At 42.6% G+C, this 24,278-nt stretch overlaps 1 protein-coding gene across 5 annotated transcripts in view; it reads right to left on the reverse strand.

Annotated features, from left to right (window-relative positions):
* PPP6R3 (protein phosphatase 6 regulatory subunit 3) overlaps positions 1-24,278 on the reverse strand; it is a 137,907-nt gene that overhangs the window by 5,492 nt on the left and 108,137 nt on the right. For 3 of the 5 annotated variants that reach the window (XM_077818180.1, XM_077818182.1, XM_077818181.1), the window contains 8 exons: positions 19,375-19,472; positions 16,828-16,882; positions 14,516-14,646; positions 13,146-13,264; positions 11,293-11,446; positions 8,834-8,940; positions 7,763-7,913; positions 2,249-2,371 (listed from right to left, as the gene is read on the reverse strand). In XM_077818180.1, the coding sequence (XP_077674306.1) occupies positions 2,249-2,371; positions 7,763-7,913; positions 8,834-8,940; positions 11,293-11,446; positions 13,146-13,264; positions 14,516-14,646; positions 16,828-16,882; positions 19,375-19,472 (938 nt within the window). The remainder of the gene's footprint in view (positions 1-2,248; positions 2,372-7,762; positions 7,914-8,833; positions 8,941-11,292; positions 11,447-13,145; positions 13,265-14,515; positions 14,647-16,827; positions 16,883-19,374; positions 19,473-24,278) is intronic. The other 2 variants (XM_077818184.1, XM_077818183.1) reach the window with 2 other exon arrangements.

Consider the following 24,278-nt stretch of genomic DNA (forward strand, 5'->3'; position numbering starts at 1 on the left):
AAGCATAATGCGACGCAAGCGTGTGGCCGGACGACCAGGTTGCAGCCCAACAGATTTCTTGGATCGGCACCTGCGCCATGACGGCTGCCGATGACACCTGTGCTCGAGTTGAGTGAGTCATTACATTTGCCGGTGGGGATATCTTTGCCAGCTCGTAGCAGTAACGGATGCAGGCCGTGATGCAGGACAAGATTTTCTGTGCAGACGAAGGGTGACCTATCATCCTATTTGCCACTGCAACGAACAGCTGCAATGACATACAGAACGGCTTTGTTCTGACCATGTAGAAAGCCAGCACCTGCCTGGCATTCAGGGTGTTGACGCCTCCCTTCCTCATCTGATGCATGGAGCTTCGGGCAGAAGACCAGTAAACATATATTCTGACCAGTATGTAACTGGACCACCACCTTGGGCAGGAACTTCGGGAGAGGCTGCAGCTGCACCTTATCCTTGAAGAAAGCCATATAGGGCAGCTCTGAAGTGAGCACCCTGATCTCCAACATCCTACTGGCCAATATTATAGTGATCAAAAAGGAGACCGTCCACAAGAGGAGAAGGAGGGAGCAGGAAGCCAAGGGTTCAAAAGGAGGACCCATGAGTCTGGACAACACTATGTTCAGGTCCCAAGGGGGGGGACCGGCTGCCGGACCTGTGGGTAGAGGCGCTCCAGCCCTTTCAAGGAACGCAGTATCATGGGATTGGTGAAGAGGGACCCACCGTAGACTGGGGGGTGCCGCACCGAGATGGCCGCCAGGTGGACCTTGACAGAGGGAAAGGACAACTCCTGAAATCTCAGACACAACAAGTAATCCAGTACGTCCTACAGTGAGGACCCAAAGACATCTCTCTGCAGCCCAGCACTCAAACCTTTTTCACTTTGCCAGGTAGGTCTCCCTGGTTGAGGGTTTTCTGCTGCCAAGCAACACATGCTGAACACGGGCTGAACATGCTCTTTCATCTGCATTCAGCCATGCCGTCAGATGCAGTGCCAGGTTCGAGTGCAGCAGGTTGCCATGGTTCTGCGACAGCAGATCTGGTCGAAGAGGCAGTGGGAAGGGAGTGGCTGCCGACAGGTCCAACAGCATGCCGAACGAGTGCTGACGGAGCCACAAGGATGACTTTCGCGCCGTCTTCCTTGACCTTCACCAGAACCCTGTGGATTAATGGCAGTGGTGGAAAGGCATACATGAGCGCCCCGTTCACGGAATGAGGAAGGCATCCGAGAGGGAACCCCTGTCCAGACCCTGGAAGAAGCAGAACTGGTGGCACTTCCTGTTTTGCCTGGACATGATAAGGTCCACCTGGGGAATTCCCCACCGTCGGAAAAGTACGCTGACCACCTTCGGATGGAGGGACCACTCGCGGCGAAATGAGAAGGTCCTGCAGAGGTGATCGGCAAAGACATTCCTGGAGCCAGGCAGATGGGTGGTGATCAGATGAATGGCGTGACGCACACAGAAGTCCTATAAGCTGAGGGCCTCCTGACAAAGGGCTGAGGACCTGGCCCCTCCCTGCCTGTTGATATAGTACATCTCTCCAGTATTGTCTGTCAGTACCTGCACAACCTTGCCTTTCAAGTGAGGTAAGAATGCCCTAGCAGGCCAGGCGAACTGCTCTGAGTTCCCTGACATTGATATGGAGGGCCAGGTTGTCCCGCATCCAGTGGCTCTGGATGCTGAGCTCGCTCAGGTGGGCTCCCCAGCCCAGATCTGAGGTGTCAGAGCCCAAAATCAGCCACAGGGATGGGGCCTCGAAGGGAACCTCCTGCAGCACCAACCTGGGGTCCAACTGGACCAACTTCTGTTGGTGAAAGAGGCAAGCTTTCAAGCTACACAGAATTGCTGTACAGGCCTCAGGCTTAAGAGCTCTGTGTAGTTCAAAAGCTTATCTTTCACCAAAGAAAGATGGTCCAGTAAAAGACTACCTTACCCACCTTTTCTTGCAAAAGAATGGAAACACCAACTCATTTTAGCTACAGTATATTGGGTAAAAGGGATTTGAATGAAATACTTCTGAAAAAATACTATTTCCTCTGAACTCCAGACATTAATGGAAAAATACAACTCAAAAGAATGCACATAGAACAGGTACAAACAATAGATTAATGTGTGCAGAAAAGACACTTAACACCAAGAGCTGATAAATGGATTCTGGAACCAGAAATTGTAGATATATAGATTAGTTCCATTAGAAAAACATGCTATAAACAGCTGGTAATAGGCTTGAAAGCAGCCTTTAATAAGGTTACCTCTGTTCTGCACTGCTGCTATCAGGCTGTGGAGTAGCAGGATTTTCTTCTACAGCTTCTGTATTCTCCTCCACCACATATTTACAAGAAACATCTTGCGAGGTAGACAATTTTCCTTCCTCACTAAATAAAAAGCAGGTTACAATTTAACTTCAGTTATGGATGTAGGGAATTTCATGCAATAGTGGGAGACGGAGGGAAGGGTCCAGACTACATGCAAATGGTTTCTGAATTATGATTGAAGCATGGAAATCAAGCACAGGAATCTGGACTCTGTAGACATCCATTAATACATTAGTGTTACGCCCACTTAAACTGGATTGAAAAAAAAAATGCATGAAATACAATGATTACATACAAGTGCAAGGAGGGAATAAAGAATGTACTTGGTGCCTGAAGTGAGAACAATCACAGCCTTTACCGTACATACCGATAGGATTTCAACACTCTGAAGCCAAAAGTATGCAAAAAATAGAAGGAGAAAAGTATAAAAGACTTGAGGTTCCTTTCAAAAATTAGCACTTTGACTAAACTTGTCCATGGGAAAGCACATCAGGAAACCCAGCCTTATATTTCTCTTTTTTTAAAGCCACTTATTTGTATTACACTCTACTCATTCAAAATTCCTAAAGGAAGTCACCTTCTCATTGGGGGCTAAAGTACACCTGGCATATGTTGCATAGCACTAGAACAGGCAGACAGCGGGCGGCAAACGTTTATGTAGTTGGTCAGGGTTTCTCTCCAGCCAGAACTACACATGATACACGTGAGAATTCCCTTACAGTTGTGAAGCCTATAGGGGCCGGGGGGGGGGGGGGGGGAGAGAAGAGGGGGGTTGGTAAATACATATCTGTGTTTAAAAAATTTATATTATATATTTAAAAAATTTCTCCCTTCTCATTTGCACTCCAATGCTACATGTTCTTTTTTTCTAGCTACTTTGTTATGGGTATGTTCATACCCAGAAGATGTCAAGCCTGACTAACCGAATTGCCTTCTACCATGAGATAACTGGCTCTGTGGATGAGGGGAAAGCAGTGGACGTGTTGTTCCTTGACTTTAGCAAAGCTTTTGATATGGTCTCCCACAATATTCTTGTTAAAGCAAGTTAAAGTAGTACAGATTGGATGAATGGACTATAAGGTGGATGGACAGCTGGCTAGATCATCAGGCTCAACGGGTAGTGACCAATGGCTCCATGTCTAGTTGGCAGCCAGTATCAAGCGGAGTGCCCCAAAGGTTGGTCCTGGGGCCAGTTTTGTTCAAGATCTTCATTAACGATCTGGAGGATGGTGTGGATTGCACCCTCAGCAAGTTTGCTGATGACACTAAACTGGGAGGAGTGGTAGATACGCTGGAGGGTAAGGATAGGATACAGAAGGACCTAGACAAATTAGAGGATTGGGCCAAAAAAAAATCTGATGAGGTTCAACAAGGACAAATGCAGAGTCCTGCACTTAGGACAGAAGAATCCCATGCACCGCTATAGACTAGGGACCAAATGGCTAGGCAGCAGTTCTGCAGAAAAGAACCTAGGGGTTACAGTGGACGAAAAGCTGGGTATGAGTCAACAATGTGCCCTTGTTGCCAAGAAGGCCAATGGCATTTGGGGCTGTATAAGTAGGGGCATTGCCAGCAGATGGAGGGACGTGATCGTTCCCCTCTATTCGACATTGGTGAGGCCTCATCTGGAGTACTGTGTCCAGTTTTGGGCCCCGCACAACAAGAAGGATGTGGATAAATTGGAGAGAGTCCAGTGAAGGGCAACAAAAATGATTAGGGGGCTGGAGCACATGACTCATGAGGAGAGGCTGAGGGAACTGGGATTATTTAGTCTGCAGAAGAGAAGAGTGAGGGGGGGGATTTGATAGCTGCTTTCAACTACCTGAAAGGGGATTCCAAAGAGGATGGATCTAGACCGTTCTCAGTGGTACCAGATGACAGAACAAGGAGTAATTGTCTCAAGTTGCAGTGGGGGAGGTTTAGACTGGATGTTAGGAAAAGCTTTTTCACTAGGGGAGTGGTGAAGCAGTTGAATGGTTTACTTAGGGAGGTGGTGGAATCTCCTTCCTTAGAGGTTTTCAAGGTTAGGCTTGACAAAGCCCTGGCTTGGATGATTTAGTTGGGGATTGGTCCTGCTTTGAGCAGCGGTTGGACTAGATGACTCGAGGTCCCTTCCAACCCTGATTTTCTAGGATTCTATGTCAGCCAACCACCCTTCATTGATTTCAAGTGCAAACCTTACACACCTCTCAAACTGTAAACCTGCCACCATATGATGTGAGTCCTTTTTCTCCCTTAAGATTTGTGAGAGACTCTCCTCTCCCAGTTGTCCTATTACTTTGGTTGTTCTTTCAGTGGATCCTCCTGGTCCCATATCTCACTTTACACAGGCATCTGTCCCACTAGGCTCTGTCCTTGGCCCACTTCCTTTCCTCCTGAAGTTCCCATCTACAGACAACCTCACTGACACTTTCAGATCCAGCTATCACCTCTGCGCCAATGATATGGACATCTCTCTACCACTGACCCATCTCCCTCCATTACTATTTGTTTGCATTACGGTAGCACTTAAGAGCTCATTCATCCAAACGGACATCTCTTTTTAGATGTTTTCCCATTAACTTAAATATACTTAATATATTTACTAAATATAATATATATATATTTATTTATATTCTTTATTAATTATTAATTAATTATACTTAATATATTTACTAAATATAATATATATATATTTATATATAATATATTATATTTATTATATATAAATATAAATAAACTTAATATAACCAAAACTAAACTCAGTCTGTTTCCTCCAAAGCCCTCCCCACTCCACCCATTCTCCGTCATACCCGACACCTCTGCTATCCTTCCTGCCATTCTGGTCCATAATATGGATGTCCGCTTTGACTGCACCTTTGTTCAAGGCCTTCACAACATCCAGGCCATGTCAAAATCTTCCTAATACTGACCCCCTAACATAGCTAACCCCTTTTCTATTCATACCACTAAAATCCTTGTCTGGATCTCCTGTCTTGACTACTAGAATCTCCTCCTCTCAGATAGGTTGTGACGTGGCCAGAATTTTCTTCCACTTCTGGGTCTCTCCACTTGCTCTCCTTTTTTCACTGCTTGAAATACAAGCTTCCGGTCTTTACAAACCTTCACAACTTAAGTACCTCTACTGTGTCAGCTTCCATTTACCAGTTACTTCCACAAAGAGCAACACTAAAGAACGCATGAAACATCCTTCCTAACTAGTACATAAAGCTATTACTCAGTTCTCCTTTAAATCCTTCCTCAAGAGCAACTTTTCCCCAAGATGCCTACCAAAAAAACCCAACTGATGACAGATGCCCAAGAGGGACTTCTGATATTTGTTGTGTCTTTGCAAACAAACATGCCTATAACTACTTTCCCCATCTTCTCTCCCAAATGTTTGAGATACCTCCTTTAAAATTCTTTGGGGGCAGGAACTATGTCCACCTCCATGTTTGTACATAATTTAGCACAAAAGGGCCCCAATTCTGAGTACAGCCTCCAGGTGCTACCTCAATTCAAACAGTAAGCAGTAATAATAAATTAGCTGACCTAAAGTAAGCCCTAAATACATTAACTGAAAACCCCTTGTGCAATCTCAAGTTCAGGGAAAAAGAGGGAGACTACTCTGAACACCCAAGTCTCTCTGGGACCCTGTCAGTTTCATTATACCAATTTTCTATCAGCAGCAGCCTAAAGAATTCAAATGAGAGAATATGGTAAGAATTTGTATACAGTGCTTAACTCAGGGAGGAGCAAGCCAGAAGGACTGATGCAAAAATTCTGTATCCTCACTACTTCTGGACATCCCCACATCCCAAAGCAGCAAATGGGGTTTTAGCCATACAAATACTGACTCTAATGGGAGTTCTACTGATCCCACAAAGTTCTGTGCACTACTTTGAAATATTTACAGATTAGGATTACAAGGAATGAAAAGGCACATGATTACAATTGTCACAGAGTGGATTTGATCAAAACTCACCATACAGCATTCTGGAACATTTTCCCTGTATGTGAGATTGCAAGTTACATGTTTTCCTATTCCAAGCTAGTCTCCCGTCTTTACCATTGACCTGATCTCTGTTTTACTAGGCATGCTATTAGTCTAGGGGGCTTTCCTTTCAAATTAAAGGTATTTTGGGACTTTCATCTGAAGCTCAGGTCTAACTATATAGTCCCCTTTAGAGGGTTAGAAGTCAAAGTATCTTTCTACAATTAGTTTGTTTTTTTTTCACTCTTCGAGGGATCTCAGAATTCACAATTCTATACCAAAGTATTGTGAATGGAAGCAGCATAGGCTGGAGGTAAAAGAACCACAACAGTAGAAACTGACTTCACGCAGCATGGATCAAAAAATGGACCATAAAATTCAAAGAGACAGGGATAGACTAGGAGAATAGTTAGATGTGTGATTTACTCAAACAATGGCCAGAAAGAGTCATTGCAATTTTGTTATATATAGAGAAGCATCACGATCATGTAGCAGTGAAGGGATATATGCTCTAAACAGTTCTGCTGCTATTGCACCAGCAATTTTGCATTCAGTTTTAGACACCTCATGATCAGAAATACACTATCAAATCAGAGGAAACTCAGAAGAGCAGCAACAATTATCATAGTACTGGAAGGGATACGGGAGGCTGAGGTGAAGAGGGAAGTCCCCTGAGGTAGGGAATCTAACTAGAAAACTCTACTAAAAGCTATAAAACTATTAAAAACTAATTATAAAGGCAGTGGCAAGGCCAAAAGAGAGCACTTCACATTTAAAGTGGTTGGGGCTTACAATGAAACTGAGAAAACACCTGTGATATAAAGAACTATAGGCAAAAGCAAATTTTGGAATATTTACAGATCAGAGAACACCAAGGAAAGCTCCAGACACTGGACATTCTGATCCAGGCCATATGGCAGTAAGAAGGAACTGGAAAGACAGTTAGTCCAGTCCTCTCCGCTCCACCCTTTAATTCCTTTGGTTGAAAGCACACAAAAGGCAAGGGTGCATGTATTGACAAAAGACACTGCTTGAAAGAATTCACCCACAGTGGAAGACACCTAGGGACCAATACTCGAAGAAGCATCTCACTCACCCAAAAGCCCTGGACACACAAAACCTTCCCTAATCAAAAAAACTCAGCTCTCAATCCAAAAATTGACATCGCAACACAATTCAGTTAATAGTTCAGAAGGTTTTGTTTCAGTTCCAGTGCAGAACAAAACCTAGCTCCATAACCTCTACTCAAATTTACATATGAATGAAAGCTCAGGTAACGGAAAACTGGAGTTAGACTGTTAAGTTTAAAATCTCTGCATGCAGGTGTCTAGAGTCTTGGAAATCATTAGTTCTGTGAAATACTTCCAAATGGACTGAATAAAATGCTCAGTCAACATTTATTAAAAACATTTTTAAAGGAGGAGAAAAAAAATTTGTACACCCTGAGTGAATCAGAGAAATGAACTAGATTTCCTCACCTTTTGAAGACAGCTGTTTCAGTTTTAGCATCTACAGTAAGGCTCAGGGTTTCCTTCATGCTGCCATTCATTACTGTCTCAGTTACCTTGTCTGCATTTTCCACATCATCTTCTCCATCTGAACTGGCCTCCATAGCAACACTTCCTTGGGCTGATACAGTGAAATAAATCAGGATATTGCTAATGATTTTTATAGGTAATGAACAAGTAAAAATCAGTTGAGATGTGTAGGAGGAGAACGTCTATTGTAATCACAATCTTCCTGCAGTTTTGTTTACTTTGCAAATCCCACACGGCAGGTAAAATATGCATGGGCACATATACTTTAAATATGGGCACAAATATGGGCAGAAATATTTTAACAGCTACTGAAGAAAACATACATTTTCCAAATCAGTTAGCAATGTAGATATTTGCAGAAGCTGCAACACTTAGTTAGGGCTTGTCCACACAGGGAAATTTACTGCTATAACTCCTTGTTTGGACACTTATTCTGGAACAAGAGTATTCACATAGGAAGTTATACTGGTATTATCATACTGGTACAGGTCTCCCGGTAAGTTTCCCTATGTAGACAAGCCCATAGTTAGGTCTGAAGATCCCGGGCTTCCAGCACTTGTTATGTTCATTAATTGGGAAGAGGGGTAACCTGCTCATTTTTAATCCACTTTGAGCATGCGCTGGAAAAGCTAGACGACAGGAGGGAGAGACGGACACACAGACTGTTCACTGCTGCTTCCAAAGACTAAAGAGGCTAAAGGCCATCTTAACTAAAGCTGTGCCCAAGTCCCACTGACTAATAAAAAAAGTAAAGTTAATATTAACACTAATAGCTTGCTTTTATACAGTGCTTTTCTTCTGTAGATCTCAAAACTCGTTTCAGAAGAGGTCAGTATCCTTACCCTCAGTTTACAGACGGGGAAACAGAGGTGCTGAGAGGGGAAATGACTTGCTCAAGATCTCCCAGGAAGCTAGTGGTAGAACCAGGAAGTCTAATGCTCTACTCATTTAAGCCACTCTGCTTCTAAGTTATTCTTTTGCACATAATTTGAATAATTTCAGTGCACTTACCCTCTGGCTGTGTTGCAAGTGCAGATATATTTGCACTCAGGGGATCCATTGGTTCTGTGTTTGTTTCCATTTCCACAGGAGAATTACTTCTTAAAGACTCTTTCGAACTTAAATACAAATGAAAGTGAATTACGTTTTGGAAAAAGATTTCTCAACATTAAAATGCAACTTACAACCAGAACTTCTAAAATAACGTTTCTATTTCTGTGAGTACTATCAACTCCAGAATCCCACTGAAATCAACTATGCTACAACTCATCCAAGAAATGTTAAAAGAATTTTAAGGATGCAAAGTCAAGCACTACAAAGTTAGGAAAAGCCAGAATTAAGATTTTCTGGTTTAATATCAAGAGAGAGAGGGAGACACAGAAACAGGATAAAAAGGACAAGTCTAATTTTTTTTTTGTCCCTTGCAGTTTCCTTTTAAATATATTCTCAGCTAGACTGTCCCTTTCATGGAAATGGTATCTGGGTTGCTCAATCTCTATATCCAAATCAAATCAATGCCATCTCTGCCCACGAAGTAGACCACCACCAACCACAGAGGTGGTCTTTATAACATAGATGTTTGTCCACTGGTATCTGGATTAAGGTCTCAAAATTTATACATCCCACAGGACCCCAAACAGACACCACATTTCTGCCACTTCCAATCTTAAATAATTGTAAATGACTTTTTGCCCCGATTCAGCAAAAATATCCCTATTCATGAAAGCATGCATTTAAGTCCCATAAAAGGCAATGGCTCCGTGCTGGATAGCAGTCCACCCACAAGCGGTTAACTGCAGAATTAGGGTCTCATTTTGAAGTGAATTTGAAACAGTTCCTTTACTATTCCAAGGGCACAAGATGCAATTTACACAGTAGGGACTAGGACCCCAAAACTGCAGCAGAAACCTTGAAATTATGCAGCACTGTTCACCTTTACTTCCAAGCAGTCCAGGTCAGACAATATACCTTGTCTTATTTAATTTGATATTAAATTCAATTTATCGTACACTGCCCCCAAATTTTCAATTTTGAAATGTGCTGTAGGTGTTTAATTGCACTGCAGAAGCTACAGGAAAAAATACAGCTATTGACATGTAGGTAAGGAACAGTTTTGGTTTTTGTTACCTATTAAATAGTTGGAAGCTTGTTACAGAGAGGGAATACATCTCTTTCCCATCATCTTTGAGCAGAGGTCATTTTAAGTTTGGGAGGGCAGTTTGAATTACTTGGTCGTCACACCAGTAAATCTTGACAACCACAAAGTAGCTGCCAACTGCACCCTGCCCCCATTTCAGGCATTGCATTGAAGAGCTGTAATGGTGACATTTGAAATGAAATCAGAGTTCATTATAACAACCCAATGGAGAGGAATGGTGCAGTTCACATCTCTTGGACCAGTTGCTTCGGAGCAGCTGCACACTCTGGCAGACATCAATCACTACATCTGTTTAATTGATTTATATTCTGAATATGATCTTCACCACCCATGCAGGCAAGAGACGAAGGCGTGGTCTACACTACGAAGTTAGGTCAACCCAGCTAACCCTGAGCAACACAGTTAAGCTGACCTAACCCCCAGTGTAGCTAACATTCTGTCAATGGAATAAGGCTTCAGTCGACCGAGCTGCGGCCTCTCAGGGAAGTGGATTACCTATGCAGACAGGAGAACCCCTCCAACTGCTGTCAGCAGCGTCTATGCTGAAGTGCTAAAGCAGGGCAGCTGTTGTGCTGCAGCTGTGCTGCTACAGTGTTTAAAGTGTAGACCAGCCCTAAATGAAAGTACATTCTGGAGCACAATAATTGGGCAATTTTTAAAAGATTCACATTTCTGGGGATATTTACGTGGCTACAATCTCATACCTAGGAATCTTACTATTTCTGATGCAAACCAATACACAGCAGAAAAGGGTCAAGCACTTCAAAGTACTATGGGACTGTCTAAGCAAGTCATCATGGGCTTCATGGAGTGGATGGATTTTCAGACATATACAAAACTATTTTCTTTACATCACAAAACAGAGCCATCATACTCTTTCAATTTATTCCATATTCAAAGATGCATTTGTCACTTAGGCCCAATTGGCACTACAGCTACAGTCCACTTATAAAAAAAAGAGTGTGGCTAGGACCTAAACATCCTACCAATCAACCAAATTGATTAGCAAGATATAATTAGATACACCATCTACACCAGAAATGGACTGGATCTGAGTCTCCTGAGTAGATGATAGTTGTAGAGTAGATGACGCCCTTACGTACAATATACCTTTTAACTCCACAAAAAATCCCCAACAACATCGTACAGCAAACGACAAGTAACACTAGTTCTGTTTCAGGCAGAACTCCATAATGGATTATGCAAACACTTCTGCAAAAGACATGCATATGCCCACTAAATGGACTAGTACCGACTGCCATTATCCTTGGCAGCTGGTAGCCTGGGGTAAAGCATAATAAAATTCTCCTACCTTAGAGAAGATGTAAACTCTGAAAAAGAAGCCCAGCCAGTTTCTTTTCCTGGCATAGGTTCTTCTGTGCTCCATACATCAGACCCAACAGAATCCAAATTGGCACCATGTGCAGTTTCCATGGGTACGTCAAAGTTAGCCGACCAGTTTGGTGCTAGAAACATTGACAATTTCAATTATAACGTATTTCGAAATTGATATAATTCACTTCTTAATACATTATGACTCTATACATGCACATATAGCTAACCTGAAACACTGCATACACTAGAGTTAGAAACTGAATGCAATTCACAAACACAAAATTAATTTGGTCTATGAAACTAGAGGAAAATACCACTATAACTCATGGCATTCTGCAATCAATCCAATCTAACAGATGACACATTAAAAATAATTTAACTGAGTTACACTAGGGATGAATATAGTCCAACATTTTATAGAAAAAAAAGTATTAATTTGTTACTGTCAACACCTGTTTCTAAAACTAAGTGTTCTTCTCAGTGTTTAGCTTCTGTTTACTATGTGTGTTTGTTAACTGCAACAAAGAAAATAAGTAATCAGTTCACTAGCAAAGTGCTGCAAAATTTTGTTGCAAAAAACAAATGAGGATTTAGCATTTTATTTTAAAATTCTTCCCACTAGAATTTTAAATTTTGTAGCAAGTTTATTTTGAAAATAGGCCTCTAACTCAGAGTACTCATTCAAGGTGCTTCATCGTCCCATAGGCAAATACTTGTTTTCATTAGCAGTTACGTACAAAAAAGTCAGGCTGAAAAGGAAGCCCTGTGACTAACTACAATTGTAACAGGAAATTCCAATCCAGACAGATAGGGGAGGGTATCCACAAGGATAAAAACTTGTTGGACACACAGATGCCAGGGACACCAATCTGACAAAAGGAAGAGGAAAAAAACAAATTCCTTTTGTTTTGTTTTTATAATTCCTTATAATCAATATAAAAAAATACTAAGCATTCTTCTATACATAGACGTTGCACTAGTTTAATTTAAATCAGTTCTATTAAACCAGTGCAACTCGTATGTGTGGACTGCCAATTTAAGAGAGGTTATATCAGTTTAGCTTGCACCTGTGAATTTACTGATGCGACCCTAACTGTCATAAGCCATGTTTAAACTGGTAAGATTGTCTACAAACAAAATTGCACCAGTTTAACTAAATCAGCATAAAAAAAGTTATGCCTTCAGTAAAACAGGTACAACTGTGTGTTCAGACCAGGCTTAAGAGCCCCTAGAAGTCTAATGCCTTAAAACATTAACAGTCTGTACCTACAGTCCAAGTAACTTCTTGGCTCCTGTGTAAAACTATTAAAAAAGAACCAGCATGGAATAAAAGTTTGTCTGAAACGGGTACAGATTTTCTGTCACTTCCAAAATTTTACTTTCACTAGTTTCAGTAAAGATATCAAATGGTTTAGACTGATGAGTCTCCAAAGCTTTCATCAGCTTTAAACAGATTCAAACAGGTGTGCTTGTTTAAACTACACATCCCTTTTGGGGAAAAAACCCAATTTCTTTTAAAAAAAACCCAAAATCTATTTTATAAACAGAATACTACATTATCATGTGTCTGACTCAGCCAGGCACCTGAAGTGCTCATACTTGACAACACTCGCATCCTGCTATGAGGATTTTACTCAGAAAACCTCTTGGTGCAAAGGTGAGATATTAAACTGCAGGGGCCTCAATAAAGTGGTAAGGAAGACAAAATTGCACTATGAGCTACCACTTAACTGAATGACCGTTACATTTTCCTACACTGATAACTTGCAATCTAATTCCTCCATCAGGTAATCTAAGCAGATCGAGGCAGTAGGATAAAAAACCACCTACGTTCACTTAAGTCCACTTCCATTTTGTCCTCTGCATTGGTATTTGATTCAAACAAGTCTTGTTTTGTTCCATCCTCTTCTTCAGAGTCTGTACTTTCTTCACTGTCCGTACTGCCCGAGCTTCACAAAATATAAAGGGATTGTTTATATTCAATATTTAGAAGGAATTCCCAGGGGTGCATTGGGCTAGTGGAGTTTTCCCGAGGCTAAAACAGAACTGCAAATCAAGTTAGCAGGTAGGAAGTCTGACCATAAACACTGAGGGATCATCAGCTGGAACTACACTGCAGCATTAGCTGTTAAACTTACTCTTCAGCGCTGCCAGAACGGATCAAGATTTTAGGGTGTTTTTTGACTTGACAAAGTTAATTGACCCATCTCTCCCACAGCAACAAGGGAAAGGAAAGATGGCTGCCACTGCCCTCATGCCAAGGGGAAATAGGAAAGGGGAGGGAATATAGCTAGGGGCCAGGTCAAACAGCACCAGGCAATAAAGCAGAGAGAGACTTCATTTGGTCCACATGGGCTGCTGCAAATGCCAGAGGATGGACAGAAGTAGTCCTAAGGAGAGCAGGGCAACAGCTTCCCCACTCTTCCTCCCTTCCAGACTGACATCCAGGTTTTTCCCTCGCTTCTGCACAGACATCAGTGCACTGGTAACCTGGACCTATACATATTCCTAAATGCAGCAGCAACATAATGGTCTAGCACAAATTCCTGGTCACAGGTATTTGCAAGTGGAGGGGGAACAGACAACAGTGTATATGGTGCTACTGTGCAAAGGTCAGAGGAGACATTCCAAAGGGATCCCTGACAGGAAACTCTGGAAATTTGAGTGGAGAGCTGAAGGGTCAGTGAAAGCACTGGGGACAACAGATTATCCTCAACCTGCTCTTTGAAAGAAAAAAGAAAAAAATCTCTATTATTGCAGCACAAGGAGGGGGACCCTGGCACTATACAGCCTGAGTACACTGGCCTCCTGCTGGTGTAGCATGCTAAAGGGAAGGCAGGCTGCTTGGGCTGGACAGCTCGGAGCCTCTGGAAATCATAACCAAGGAGGAGGTTTGGCCCAAGTGGCAGTGGAGGAAAGGAGCAAGAATGGAAGAAAAAAGGAAAGCTGAAGAAGTGCTGAGTAGCAGAGAGGCCTGCTGCCTAAACCTCTTACAGAGGCAAAAGACTGGAGGGGACAGGTACTGGGCTCATCCTCTAATAGGTTATCCCAGAACAGCAGCAACTACTCAATTTGTCTCTGATTTCTCTCTGTTCGACAGGCCTTCCAAGCAGTCAAGAATTTGTACCAACAGACGTACTCAATGAAAACAGTGAGGTTCTTCGGTGGTACAAATTGGATGGAAAACAAACACTGCTCACCTGGATCGTCTCTGAGATTCTGGTGTAAATGCAATGTGTTTTTCTTCCCATATATCTTCTTCATCAGAACCACCATCATCAAACTGCTGTATTCTCTCCTTACAGCATGCCTCAAACAATGCAATATTCCCCTACAGCAGAACACAAAGCAAAAGTATGAACAGGAGTAAAGACCATTCACAAACTGTACACTACTCCACCTTATTTCTATGGTTAAACAATTTTTAATATAGTCTCAGAAAAGAATAAAGGTGCATATAAGGAACCCACACTATATCCCATGAATGAGATATGCACCCAGATTTGGATTAATCAAGCTTTGACTAAGTTTTCTATGAGAGCAGTTCAGGAAACTCTGCCTTTACAGTGGTGCCTGTTTTACAATTTCCTGCTCACTCCCTGGGCATAGCTAAAGAACATTTCGAAGTTTTGGTGACATTTTTCCCCACTGTGAATTCTCTCTCCAGATTTTTTTTGGGGAGTGGTGGGAGGTAGAAGGGACAGGCACATACACTCAAGGAGGGAGGAGGTTAGCACACCAGAGAAACATTTTCTGGGGAAAAGATCTTTACATTTCTGTCCCCTTACTCCTTTTACATTGCTGGTTAAGACCATAATTTGCATTTTGGTGGAAGAGTGAGAAGCTATTACCCACACACTATAAACTACTTAAGCAAACAGCACAGGCCCAGAGAATGATACCCAAGTCTGTTCATGAATCTGAGGGCTTGTCTACTCAGTGCAGCAATCTGCACTAGAGCAGTGTGATTTCTAAGATATACCAACATGTTGCACAGTAACTGTCCCACACAGGGGTAGGTAAACTACGGCCCATGAGCCACATCTGGCCCAACAGACCATTTAATCCGGCCCTCAGCTCCCAGGAAGCAGCTGGTATGACCCCCACTCTGGCTCCTACGTAGTACGCGGAGGCGTGGCCAGGTGGCTCTGCGCGCCACCCCCACAGGTCCCATTGGCCGCAGTTCCTGACCAATGGGAGCTGCAAAGGTTGCACCTGCGGACAGAGGGGGGACATGCTTCCAGGAGCTGCTTGCGGTAAGTACCATCCGGAGCCTGCATCCCCTGAGCCCCCACCACACGCCCCAATCCCCTGCCACAGTCATGATCCCCCTCCGAACTTCTCGATCCCAGCCCAGAGCACCCTCCTGCACCCCCAGCTGGAGCCCTCATACCCCTCCCATACCCCAACCCGGATCCCCCTCCCGCACCCTGAACTCCTCATTTCTAGTCCCACACCAGAGGCTGTACCCCCAGCTGGAGCCCTCACCCTCTCCCGCACCCCCAATTTCGTGAGCATTCATGGCCAGTCATACAATCCCCATACCCCGATATGGCCCTCAGGCCAAAAAGTTTGCCCACCCCAGCTCTAGAAGTTCCCTAGTGTGTACTAACTTAGTACTGTGTCAGTAAATACAACATTACCGTGAGCTAGGGAACTCATAAAGCAGTGGTTCTCAAAGTGTGGGGCATGTCTCGGGGCGGCACAGAGAAATGTTTGGGGAGAAGAGGGGGCGGGAACGGCAGGACCATCCCTCACAGGGGACGAGAAGGGAGTGCCATGCTTCCAGCCCTGCTCCACCCCCAGATCAGCTCTGCCTCCAACCCCATTCAGACCACAGTCCTGCTCCACCTCCAGGCCCAGCTCTGCCCTCACCCACAGCTCCACTCCACACCCTGCTCCGGCCCCAACCCAGCTCTGCCCCCAGACCTGCTCCGCCTCTAGCCCCAGCTCCTCCCCCAGCTCTGCCTTCAGTCCAAGCTCTGCTGCTGAGGAAGCCTTGACTGTGCAATAATGGGGGTGGGGGGCGCAGACAGATTCCTTTGGGGAGGGGGGGCACATCTGAAAAAGTTTGAGCACCACTGTCCTAGAGCATACCAGCATGGGTCTACACAGGCCAGTTAGCAAGTAACGTCGATGTACCCTCCTCTAATATGCTATGCTGTACTGTGCAGACAAGCTCTGAGGTACCTCTACCACAGCAAACAGGCAGCTTTTGACTGCATTTCCTTCAGAGCCGGCTAACAGAAGCACTTGTATCTGGTCATACCTTAAAGTGAAAGTGGCTCTCCTCAGAAGCTGACATAGAAAGCAGTGATCAAGTTTCCCAATGACACAGAGGCTTTACATCATTACAAGAAAGTGGGTGAATGAGCTACTCCTCAAGTATAATACTGAAAAGAATCATTTGACCCACCCTACGTGTTGAAGACAAGTAGAAGTTTTATTATTTGTTTTGCAGTCCACACTCTCAAGCACAGAAGTCATGATAGCAGCAGGAACATATACTCACACTTTCATTCGTATTGAGGGTAAAGTTGATGTCTGACACGCGATCAAAAGACACACTGCAAAAAAAAGTAAAGATTTATGCACTAAAAGCAAAAAAGATGCTGCAATTTACACAACGAAGAAAGAGACATTTTATACTCTGAACTCTTTACTGCGCAAGAATACTAAGATGACCTGAAACTACAAAACTTAAGTAGCAATTTCCCACACAGCAAGAAAATAGTTTTAACTTTTGTGTTTAGGAGAAACATGCCTCCTACTATCATACAGTTAAACAATTTATCAAATCATGGGATGTTTTCCATGCACAAAATCTTACAAGACAGTTAAGCCAATAATATAAAAAATGGCTACCTTTGATCAGATACATGGACAAAATAAATCAAAATAAAATAACTAAACGCATATAATGTGGTCAACGACCACGCATCTCTATTTCTTTTTCTTTTTAAAATAGAAAAATAGTGAATACACAGTTCCAAGGAATGTCTACCAAACTGACAGAATACATTTTAAAAAATGAGTTGTCAACTAAGGCCCTAACTCCATCAAAGAGATCCATGCAGGCAGATTTTACACCTGCCCACTCTCGTCAGGGAGACTATGAAGACATAATGGTCCAACAAGGCAGATTCTTTTGCAAGACTGGACCCTAATAGTAAAGTGTCAAAATTAATTGTAAACTTATTTCCTAAACAAATAAACCTGATGACCCTTTTCTTACTGGACTAGTGAACAGAAAGGAAAACAATTTCACACGTGAAATACTAAGTTCAAAAACTAACATTTATTGTCCCTTTAGGCCTAAAAACTGACCTCTCCACAGTGAGCCCACCTGCAGAGTTTCATCTTAAGGACTGCAAACATTCAGTACTCCTCATGTCTAAAATACCCTTCCTGCAGGTGTGAAATAGGGGGAAAAGTCTGCCAGCCTTTCAGAACAATTCACAGGTATTCTCTCTTTAAGCACGTATATGAGTGAGTTTAAAGTTAGCTGTGCATTTGTTAATCTTCCCCTAAATCCTCACTGCATTAAAGATCTGTTGGAGGAGGGGGTAGAAGAGAAACAGCATTTACTTTCGTTGGATTATGACCTTCAGTGTCAAAGCAGATCAATTTTTAGGCCTAACAATTTTAACAATATTCCTTTTACATAAAGGACTAGAATCACATAATTGATCCACCATGCACATAACTAAAGAATAACCAGCGTTTACAGCTAGAAAGTAGATAAGATTCCAAGCAATACAGTTACTCTCATATATGATTATTTTTATGAGTCTCGTGTGGTTTCTGATGGGCAATATAGGGATCAAATTCATAGTGGTAGCTAGAGGCATAACATCTAGGCAGCGTGTACGCCTCAAGAGATCTGCATTATATTTATATAAGCATTTTGTTAATTATGTGTCATCTTCTTGACAGACTCACCCTAGCAGTATAGTGTGCTAGCTCCTATGACAGGTATATACCAAAAATACTGCTACCCAAGTGTATTTAACTAATTTAAATTGACCTCTTTTCTATAGACTCCCACCTCGTGAAAGTGAATCTTCATCTCTACACTCAGAGGCATCATATATAATTCTCTTCCCTGTTGAGAAGGCAGGAGTCAACCTCAATTAGTTTCCTATACTATTTTGCAAGACAAGCTACAGTAAGGTATCAATCAGTATGACAATACTAATCTGCCTTTAATATTTAACTGGCTGTCTTGGACTCTCTTCAAATTTGTTTTAAAAGGATACTTCGCTTTATTTTGTGCCATGCACACTTAATTCAATTTAATAAAATTTGGGGATTAGATAGAAACTACCACACTTATCACCAGCTCCAATTCACTCCATTTTCCAAGAGGGATTCTCAAAAGCATGGTCCATTTTACTTTATTCTAAGAAATAGGGATCATCCTAAAGATTCTTGGGTTGTGTTTTACCTGGACCAAAACTATTCCCATTTTTAGGTTCTTCACTTACCCTAACTGTAGAAATGTATGTCTGAACTGCTTTGCTCTCGAACAGATAGATTTATGAAGCCTTTCCTTACTGTCCCCTACAGAAAAGAACACTCATGGATGTGTTGCTCCTGCCAACTTTGCCAGGAAAAGTTAATGTATGCTATGCACCATGATGTAGAATATACCCCATGTCTATCTACTATGCCTAAAAATTATCCCACCTATGAATTCTGCCCACACCAGAGCCATGTGCCAATGGTCTTGTGATTTAAGAGAACAGATCCATAGGTTAAGTCTGCTATTAGGAAGTCTATTTATATAGTCACAAGCAATGCGTTCTCTTATATAGCTACCGTGGGATGGGGGAGGAAAGAAATAGTGTTGCTTTGAAAAATTGCTCAGGGGAGCTAATCTGCTCTTCCCGGAGCACTCAGTATAAGAACTGACCACACTGGTACTGATAAACAAGGCCAAATGCAGACAGCTCGGCATCAGTCAAGGCTGCAATTAATCACTGGGACATAGTCAAATGTGAAATGATGCAATAAAGAAGAAAATCCCAAGTTAAAACCAGCATAAAGTCATACTTACTTCCCAATGTCATCTTGATCAGCAAACTTCTCATCGTTGAAGCCAAACTGGTCAATAAAATTGGACGTCATTTGTTGCATCTGATAATCAGAAAAGGCCTGGCAATCCCAGGACCAACGACAGTGATATAAAGATTCTAATAATACTCTGAATACTATTTGCCCATTTTGCTCCAGAAATAAATTTTGTTAATCTAAACACAGGGGATTATAAAAAGTTAATTTGTTTTAAATCTATAAATTATCTCAGACACTGAATACACACTGACCCACATTTGATGGCTTTGATGCCAGCTTGGTAGCAGCTCTAATAGGAAAGTTAATCTTCACTCTACATGTGGTTTTAAATACTACCTTTCCAAATTCATTTCCCAGGACTCTGTGTGACAGGACAGCTTATTAGGTAGAGGAGAAAAGCTGCCTTCAATCTTGTCAACATGAAACTTTTAAACCATATAACTCATGGAAGAGGGGAGAGCAGGGCATTGTTATAAATAGAAAAAAATGTGTGGGTAAGAAGTTATCAATCTCAACTATACGATCTAACAGTATTTCTCGATTACCCCAAAGAAAACACAAGTGGAAACCAAAAGAGTTAATACAGACACACCACACATCTAAATTTAATGTTGCCAACTCTCACAATTTTATCACAAATCTCATGAGATTGGGGGGGGGTTTAAGATTCTTTTTGTTTTTAAATAGTCTCAACAGACCTTAGATTACTGGCTTTAAAACTTGTGAAATTTCCCTTATTTGAAGTAACTATTATTTTCAGTGGGGATGAAGCCAAACTGCGCTCTGCCAAAACAGTCACCATTCTCTACAGACTTTGCATGTTGAAGGGAGACTGCCACTTCACTGTTTTAAATGAAACTGAAACCAGGTTACCCTCAGGGAAGATAGCCACTCTCTAGACTGTATGGTTAATCAGTTAGACAGGATGTGGGAATATGGGAAGCCAGAGATGGCCTGAAAAGGACCAGGTGAGCAAGGTGCTAAGGAGAGAGACTGAGAAGGTAAGGTGTAGAGGAATAGGTGATGGCAGAAGGAAAAACACAGGGTTGGATGGGGGACAGGAAATTATGGAGGAGCTTGGAGGAAGATGAAACAGGGCAGTGATGAGGAAGGAAAGACGGGAGAGGGATACTATGGCAGCTTTCCACACTCCTGGAGTTGGCACTGGATAAGGGGAACCTCCCTCCAAGCAGCCACTGGAGAAACCTGCCTTTTTACATGTTTCAGGTAGAATTTTGACCTGAAACATTCACAAGTGCCAATCAATCCCTCAAGTCTTTTAGAGTAGATAGCACTACACTGGGCACAACATATGGCTGGCCTAGTAATACTAGGCCTTTGTTCTTCCTGCGCTGACTGTCCATATAAAGCATTACTGTGTTTTAGAAAGGCACTAAACACTTCCTCTGTGAAGTACTTTGATAGCTATGGATGAAGAGAACTTATTACTGAATGCATGTGGATGAGAAGACATTCATAAAGGTGTTATGTTAATGATAAATGGAACGATGAAAGAACAACCAAATTAATGGTGAAAAGTTAATCAATTCTATCAGTTTTCACGTGAAATACGTGCAGGTAGCAACTTCTGTTTTATCAAATATATACTTATCCTAGTGGCAGTATCTTTTAAAGCCTAATAGTGGGAAAGAGCACCCCAGAGAAGCATTCTTAGAGATAGTCAGCCAAGAGTCTGCTGATATTTTGACAGGCCAAAAGCAGATACAAGCTTTGCAAAGTGGAAAATGAATAGAATTGCTGATATACTTCTGCTTGTTGCCCTTAAAATAAAGGAATCTGCAGTCAGATTTACAGCACGAGACGCTTCTTTGGGGTTTGTCATGAACTTCCCTAAACAAAGCTCACCAAGCAAGAGGGGGAGTCAATTTTACCTTTAAAAATGCTGCTTAAAAAAAAAGGTAGCAGAGCAAGCCTAACATCTTTATGGTATCATAAATTAAGTTAGAAGTCAGGTGTGAAAAGTTATGAAACATGTCTGAAGATTTACTTTACAAAAAGGAATGGATTTCTCCATCCAAAGAAAGAAAAACATTTTGCCTGCACAGGTTGTGTAAATACAGTTAAAAACAGTTGGCAAGTAATAAAAAAAATCACCTAAGGGATTATAAATATTAATTTCTTATCCAGGGCCCCTAAAGAAAATTTCCAAAAGATCCCTTCTGCCTGAGTCATCATGATCAAATCTACTTTAGGTGTTATCATCTAGGGCAGCCTGAGCTTTTACTTAGGTCTTGGAAGATAAATTTGGAGAGATTTCCATTAAAAGGAAAACACTTTTCATATTCAGTTATGCAGACTTGCATTTATTCCTTACCTGTGCCTATTATCAGCAACTTTCTGGAAATCTCATGATACTGCACAAGCATCAGCACAGCTCCTCTGGTGCTAGCAACTGTAGGAGCATTAGTGTACACTGGTTGGTTGTCAGAATTTTTACCACTATGTCATCTAACTTTGCTCACAGCAGATCCAAACAACACAGTAGTGAAAATGCCAGCAGCTGGTCTACACTATCACTCCCACTCTTACCAGCACTAGACTAGATGGAATCTTAAATTTTGCCCGCAGAGCTCAGTGTTTGGGATTACTTGTGTGTGCATTACAAAGTCTTTCCTGATGTGTGCTTTGCAAATTGGAGAACAAATTTCCAGTTATGAGGCAGCAGACTCTCCCCCTAATATTTAAAGTAAGGAAGGTCTTTCAAAAAAACTTCCCTGAGAGTGAATTAACAAAAGTTCCTTTCAAAATGACAGAGTTTTAAAATTATTTCTGATGATTGAACTGACTAAGGCATTCCACTGATCAGACAGCCAGCCAGAATGAAGACACTTCTAGATTGAAGAGTCTTCAGTAGAGAGAAATCGAACAATAGAATGGAATTTAGTCAGGAAGCTGAAGAATAAAAAAAAGAAAAGGTGGAGGCTGCCTGTTTTGGTCTGGGCCTCAGTCAATCTGGCAAACAAAGTAAACCCACCTAAGAAAGGTTAACAGGTTCCCAGAAGCTCAGAAGAGGAGGTTCCTCACCCTGTGCAGTAACTGACATTCTTCGAGATGCGTGTCTCTGTGGGTGCTCCACTCCAGGCGTTGGTGCGTCCCTGCGCCTTCGCTCGGAGATTTTTACAGTACTCGTACCAGTCGTGCACGTGCAGGATTTGCCCCCCAGCTCTGAGTGGACCTTAATAGTACGCGTGTGCGACCGGTCCCCTCAGTTCCTTCTCTACAACGGAGGCTACCCCAACTCCGAAGTAGAGGGGAGGAGGGTGGATAGTGGAGCACCCACAGGGACACTCATCTCGAAGAACGTCAGTTTCTGCACAGGGTGAATACGCTCCTCTTCTTCGAGAGCTGTCCCTGTGCCTGCTCCACTCTAGGTGACTTAAAAGCAGTGTATCTCAAGGAGGTAGGGACTTCGGATTGGGTAGAAATGCAGTGGATAAAACAGCTCTGCCTAATCGTGTATCCGAGAGGGGGCCCTGAGTAAGGGCACAGCGCTTAACAAAAGTGTGTTCAGAAGACCAAGTGGCTGCTTTACAGATGTCAGTCAGGGGAACTATGTGTAGAAAAGCCATGGAGGTAGCCATCCATCTAGTGGAGTGAGTTCTGATGTCTGCTGGAGGCGTAACTTTCCATATCTGATAACAGAATCGGATACAGTCAGAAATCCATTTTGAAAGTCTCTGGGTGGAAACAGGTGTTCCTCTGGATCACTCCGCGATGGAGACAGAGTCTAGAAGAATTTCTAAAGGGCTTGGGTTCTCTCCAAATAGAAGGACAAAGCCCTGCGTACATCTAGAGCATGCATTGTGGATTCAAACGAGTTCGCATGTGGTTTAGGAAAGAAGGTCGGCAGGTGTATCGGTTCATTCATGTGGAATGGCGAATGGACCTATGGAAGAAATTTGGGGTGTAACTGAAGGGTAACTTTGTCCTTAAAAAATAGGGTATACGGAGGGTCTGCCATGAGAGCTGCTATTTCTCCTGCCTGTCTGGCAGAAGTGATTGCCACTAAGAATGCTGTTTTCATAGAAAGGTGTAAGAAGGAGCAAGTGGCTAGGGGTTCGAATGGTTGAGTTAAGCAAGATAACACTAAGTGAAGGTCCCATGGAGGGGTAGAAGGTCTAACGTCTGGGTATAGGGATTGAAGTCCTTTGAGAAAATGTTTAGTGATCAGATGAACAAACAGAGGTACTGTCAATTTTATCGTGGAAGGTTGTAATAGCAGCTAGGTGGACTTTGATGGAGCTAAAAGAAAGGCCAGATTGTTTGAGGTCCAACAGGTAGTCGAGTATAAGAGGAAGAGGTGCAGACATAGGAGACAGTTGTTTAGTTGAGCACCATTGTGTAAATCGCTTCCATTTCTGGAGATAGGTGGTGCGAGTAGATTGTGTTCTGCTATGTAGGAGCACTCTTTGGACTTCATCAGAGCATGCTAGTTTGTTTTGGGAGAACCATGTAGGAACCAAGCTTTGAGGTGAAGCATGGACAGGTTGGGATGGAGAAATCAGCCATGTTGCTGCAATAGGAGGTTCAGAATGAGAGGCAACGAGATTGGTGGTCGAGCTGACATCCTTGTGAGGAATGGGAACCACGGTTGTCTGGGCCATGCTGGGGCAATCAGGATTACTTTGACATGATCTGTTCGTATTTCTGTCAGAACTCTGTGGAGAATTGGGATGGGGGAAAAAGCATAGAGTAAGTTCCGGTGCCATGGAATCATAAATGCATCTCCCAGGGAGTGTTTGCCCGGTCCTGCTCTGGAGCAAATCTGGGGCATTTCGTGTTTTTCGCAGTTGCAAAGAGGCCTATGGCTGGGTAGCCCCAAATGCGGAATACGTTGGTGGTGATCGTTTCATTTATCTCCCATTC

Source organism: Eretmochelys imbricata, chromosome 6 (genome assembly GCF_965152235.1).
Source record: "Eretmochelys imbricata isolate rEreImb1 chromosome 6, rEreImb1.hap1, whole genome shotgun sequence".
Classification (NCBI taxonomy): domain Eukaryota; kingdom Metazoa; phylum Chordata; order Testudines; family Cheloniidae; genus Eretmochelys; species Eretmochelys imbricata.